Source organism: Poecilia latipinna, unplaced genomic scaffold, assembly GCF_001443285.1.
Source record: "Poecilia latipinna isolate Pla-1442-1.1 unplaced genomic scaffold, P_latipinna-1.0 Scaffold2881, whole genome shotgun sequence".
In the NCBI taxonomy this organism is placed as follows: Eukaryota; Metazoa; Chordata; class Actinopteri; order Cyprinodontiformes; family Poeciliidae; genus Poecilia; species Poecilia latipinna.
Genome location: NW_015115497.1, coordinates 63,468 through 68,911, shown reverse-complemented (window position 1 = coordinate 68,911; position 5,444 = coordinate 63,468). Strand labels below are relative to the sequence as shown.

Here is a 5,444-nt window from a genome sequence, read left to right as displayed (position 1 = left end):
GCTTTTCTTGGCTGATTTTATGCTCCGTGTGTCAATACAAATTATGATTCATCGATTGAGATTTCACTACCCACACTTGGTATTCAGTCTACTTTTCACTAAGCCCATATTTCTTTATTCAAATATTTTCATTGGTTTGATGTAATATTCTAATCCGAAACGTTTTATTTTTATCTCCTGTTTTCAATAGCTGTGTCCAGAAAATCAGTAACAGAAATAAAAACTCTGAGACATCAAACTGTTTCCCAAAAGCCCAATAAATTTATTATGTGTAATCAGTAAATTACAATAAATGAACATTAACATGATTCAATCTGAAATAATTTCATTGTAAACAGTTGTGCTTTAGCGCCCCCTAGCGAACACACCAGGACTTTTCTTTATAAGTTTCAGTAAAACATTTACAGATAAACTATTTTCTGTTCGTTGAAATATTTCTAATCTTTCACATCAGTTTTAGTGACTCATCCTTTTAAACAGTTTTGTGATTTTCAGATTTTGTTTTTAACTCAAACTTAAGAAAAATAGATGTTTGTACAATATTTTATTTCAGAAAAATGTTTTTTGAAAAGCTTGTCCGACTGCAAGTGTTTAAAAACATTTAAACTAATTCTGAGCACATTTTATTTCAAAGCAACTAAAACAGCAAACCAATGAAACATAAAAGTGACTAATATAAGAAAACATAAAATGACATACTGTATTTTAATCAAATATAAAAATCTGAACATAATTTCAAACGATGTTTTAGCAAATCCTAAGAAGCAACAAAAATAATTATTTTTGCTTTTATCCATAATCAATCAATGCCAACAACCCTGAGATCAAAATATTAGATTATAAATCAAGAAAAATCAAACATTTTTGTACCTATTAACAAAATATCAAAATAAAACTGAATAATGTTCCATCATAAAAGAGATATGTGGACAATGAATGTTTTTACATAAAGGATTCCAGAAATGCATTTCCTTTTTGCAAACTGTGAGGAGTTTTGAACAAAATATTAAAATTAATTAATTTAAAACCATCCATTTTTAGTGAAAAGATCATAAAGTAAAATCATATAATTAGTGGTTAGTAGTTCTCCTCCTTTAACTCCTTTAGTTAGTACATGGTTACATTTAGATTTAGATTTATTTATGAAACTGCATAAATGTTTTCCTCCGTTCATTAAATGGGTTATTAAAGGTGCTATACTCTACTATATGAACCTTATTTACTTTGATCAATAATTTGTAATTCTAGCTCATTTCCATATTTGAACACTTTTTTGGTCATTTCTTACAGATGAGAAGAGCTAAGAATTAATATTTCTTATTTTGTTAATAGTTCAATCTATTCATAATCTTGTACCACAGAATTCAAAAACAAAGGCGGGCAAAGTTATTTTCATTCCAGACTTCTAATGCAGGATAAACGGCCTCAGAGAAAGTCGTTTCTTTGAAAGTAAAAATGTGGCTCAGCTGTTCGCCTGTAACGATGTAGATGGAGAGCGAGCCTTTTATCCAATCCAGAAAAAGTCCCACACGGGGGCAGCCTGTCATAGGAACGTCTATATTTTCTAATTTATTTTCATGATTTCTGAAGAAAGAAGTAATTCTTACCTCTCCACTGTTCCTGTACGCATATCCAAATATCCAGCTCTCTGCATTAGCCCCTATTGTAGTAGCTTCAGAAAAACCTTTGCGCTTCATACTTCCATAGCAAACAGCAGCACCAACATTTGCGGTGTTGTCGAGACTCCACTCCACCTCCCAGTAATGCTGCCCATCCAACTTCTCTTTGCAGAAAACCTGGAAGTTTCTATCAAACCTCTGAGGAAGATCAGGGTATGGCTGTTCCTCATTTCCATGTGTTGCTGTTTTTCCTTGAAGAGTAACGTTTGGGTGTGCTGTGTCTGGATCCAGGGTGAGTTCAGTAGCATCTGATGAGGAGAGAAGCAGCTGATTATCATCAGAGTCTATGAGTTGGTTAGTCTATCCATAAAGTTAGTATGAAAAACAACTGATGAAAAGATTATTAGAATCCTGATCAATTAGTGCAAGAGAAGCAACACCTCACCTCAATGTCAGTTGGCTTTTTATTCATAATAATAGAAAGGGAATTAAAATGTTATTGTTATCTTTAAGGTTCTACTAATCAGATCTTTTTGCTGCACCAAAAAGGCACAAAAGCTAAGAATAACTCTAGAGAAACTCTAGACAATGTAAAATTAAACTTATTTTAGAAACTATTTACGGTCTGAATTTAAATTTGTGTCACAGTGAATGTTGAGGAAAGACATGATCTAAAGTTTGAAAGAGGATGTTAAAATGACTTGATATAATTAACTGGGTATGAACTGACATCAGACTCATCTAGTGCTTTGTTGGGACACTCAGACACTTTACATTAAATCAGTCGTTTCCATTCACATGCTGATGGTTAGTAGCCACAGCTGCCCTGACAGTCTGACGGAGGCAAATCTGCCATGCAGTGGCGCCACCTGCTGGTCCCTCTGATCACCACCAGCAGACAAGGAGAGTGAAGTGTCTCAATTATATAATGACGGAGGCGGATGGAGCAGGGCTCAAACCAACAACCCACCGACTGCAGGATGAACTGCTGCTGTCGTCACATCATCGACTTCAGGTGCAACATTTGTTCCTCTGTTCTTGCCATAGTTAGTTTATTCTTTAATTTTAAGATTCTTGTACTTCTAAAATGTTAAGTATTTCTTTCTGACCTCAACTCTTTCTGTCTGGATGTTTTCTCACTTCCTGTTTTTTTTGTTTTGTAGTTTTGTTGCCACCGTTTTGGTTTGGATCTTCATTCATGCTCATGTTATATTGGTTTCTTTGTCTCTTTGTGAATTCTGTTAATCATGGTTTCAGTTTCTGAGTGTTCCTAAGTTAGCATTTCTGTTACAGTTTGAAACGAACAGAAATGACCACCCTGGTATAATTCCCCCTCACAGAAATATGAGGTCTTTCCACTTATTATGAGATCCTCCATTGTTGCCACCAGCCTGTTTTTTGGGGCTTCTAAGTTCAACTGTCATTAAAATTTAGTGTCATCATGGACCTCTAGTTTTTATCAACATATTATTGATTCATGATTAGTTTTATTTTACCAGCAGGAATTTAACAATGATTACATTTTATTCATGTCATGGATTTTTGTTTAGAAATTCTGAATTTCTAAATTTTTCTTTTGATCTCAAATTTTCTGTCAACTCTATAGATGAAGATGGTCAGAAATATTTTAAACCATTTAATTTAGCATAAATTGAGGGAAAGCAGAAAGTAAAACTTCCAGACTGCAGAAGTTAGAAATAGACATGTTTGTAAGTAAAAGACATAATTAATAACTTACACCAGATTAAATCTCTTCTTGCTGTAATCTTCTCCACATCAGGAACTTCGGGTTTGTTGAAATCCTTGCTGAGGAGTTCGTTCTGCCTGTAGTGGTAAATCGTTGCTCCTTCATGCTGTGGATCACTGATTTCTGCCACAACACATCTGTACCTGCTGCTGCTCTTCAGAGCTCTTGCAAGATCCCCCAACATCCTGGCTTTTTCTCTTGCTTTGGCTATCAGCTTGTTGTCGTAGTACCAGGCAGGTTTATTTTCCTTAGGAGGGGAGTCTTTGGTTTCTAAGGAGGTGAAAACGAAGCAGAGAACTTCATCTACTTCAGGATTAAAAATCTCTTCATCCAGCTCTGCTGTACTTGTTATAATCTTTGCTTCCTTCATCATCTCTTCACAGGATCTGATTACCACGACTTCTCTTTCAATATTCTTCATCCGCTCCTTCAGTTCCTTGATATTGAACGGAGGCTTCTCCTTGTCATCGGTTAACTTCAGCAGCTCCTCCTCTGGTTTCTCACCTGCCCTAATGGGGGGTATATTTTCTGCCAACATGTCTTGAAGTTTTGTTATATTTTCATCACAACTATGTTTGAAACTGTTCAATTTTTTATGAATGGAAGGGAAATGATATCTGTCTTCCAGGCACTTGTTGCATCTTATTTTCAGTTGGTCCATCGCCTCCAGAGCATCTTGAATTTTTCCTACAGTATCAGGACTGATGTCAGCCATCACCCTAGCAGCTGATGGGGTCAAATTCTTCAGAGGCATCATCCAAACTTTAACTGGCACGCCATTTTCCTTCTTGTCTATCAGGAGTTTTGGGAGGTCTGTGTAAGATTTCACTGCCTCTTCGAATGTTGCAGGGTTGCTTTCCAGGAGGAAGTCACCGTAAAACTTGCAGGTCATTTTATCACACACAGATTTTTCACTGTCAGTGAGTTTTATATCAACTTTCCCTTCAACATTAAATGAGGGAATCAACTTGATCACAGCCTGCATGCTGCCTTCAAGATCCTGAACGCTGCTAACGTCTGATGCCTCGCTGTCAAACACAAAGAAAGCTGTTGCTCCATGAAGGATTCCTGTTACCAGGTGAGTAGCTGAACTTCTGACCAAATTACTTAACTGCTGGTTCTTTCTAATGTCAGCAGCTGACAACATCAGCTGCTCAAAGATGGTTGTGGCGTTGTACTGAAAAGTTACTCTGCTCTGATGGAAGGATTGCTTCCTGTCATTCAGAAACTTTGCAGATCCTTCAACATCAATCAGGCCTCCCATGAAGCTGGCCTTTATGGAAGCATTCATGTCAAGCAGAGAGGATTTCTCTTCCAGTGAATTAAATTTAGTGATTTGAAAATCACTGCTATGCTGATCACACTTTTTAGTCATCGCTTGTAAATTTTCTTCATCCCAAATAGTGACACCTATAAGACATGAAAATATTCTGATAACATATACCACCAAACTGAAATTTAACAAGAAACACCAATTAGAAGTAAATGTATTTCAGAAATGGGTCCAAATGTAAATGTGATGTTATGTCTAAACTTACCTGGGACAATTTGTTCTTTCCGGGCGTCATAGAGCATCCCCAAGGTGAAAGGTCGACCAAGAGCAGGAACTACTATTTGATCAGCTGCCATGTCTCCTGTGTGAACAAAGTCATTCATGGTTATGGGTCAGGATTCCTTCTTTCAGTCTCAAACCAGCTCAACTCTCATTCTTTGCTCCCACTCAAAACTTCCTCTGTGTTCACATCTGTTACCTCTTCAAAACATTTTCTCACTTTTTGTACCTTTCTCCCCCAAACTCAAATTTCATTTATGCATTGACTAAACCCAAGTAGGCTAAAAAGTAGGGTCTTTTTAGCCTACTTGGGTATTTTATTGGTTCTCAATTGGACCAAATAGGATAAACATATTTAGTTACACAAAAACAGTTAAGACATGAACATTGTGTGTTTGTTGACCCCAGTCAATGACAAAGTCAGTGGATTTAATCTTGTTTGCTCTGAGGACTGCTGACAGTTACCTTCTATAGAACAGCTTTCAGCTTTTGTATGGAGTCTGGTGATGAAGTTGGTTACAGCAGT

At 36.5% G+C, this 5,444-nt stretch overlaps 1 protein-coding gene across 3 annotated transcripts in view; it reads right to left on the bottom strand.

The window, feature by feature from the left end:
• Positions 1 to 607: 607 nt before the first annotated feature.
• Positions 608 to 5,444, bottom strand: part of LOC106939460 (stonustoxin subunit beta-like) — a 16,110-nt gene continuing 11,273 nt past the window's right edge. Inside the window, exons 2-5 of one of the 3 annotated variants that reach the window (XM_015021853.1) lie at positions 4,905 to 5,000; positions 3,358 to 4,776; positions 1,608 to 1,927; positions 1,365 to 1,474 (exon numbers count right to left, since the gene is read on the bottom strand). In XM_015021853.1, coding sequence (XP_014877339.1) covers positions 1,463 to 1,474; positions 1,608 to 1,927; positions 3,358 to 4,776; positions 4,905 to 4,995 — 1,842 coding nt within the window. In that variant the 5' untranslated portion in view covers positions 4,996 to 5,000 and the 3' untranslated portion in view covers positions 1,365 to 1,462. Of the gene's footprint in view, positions 1,928 to 3,357; positions 4,777 to 4,904; positions 5,001 to 5,444 lie in introns of all 3 variants that reach the window. The other 2 variants (XM_015021852.1, XM_015021851.1) reach the window with 2 other exon arrangements.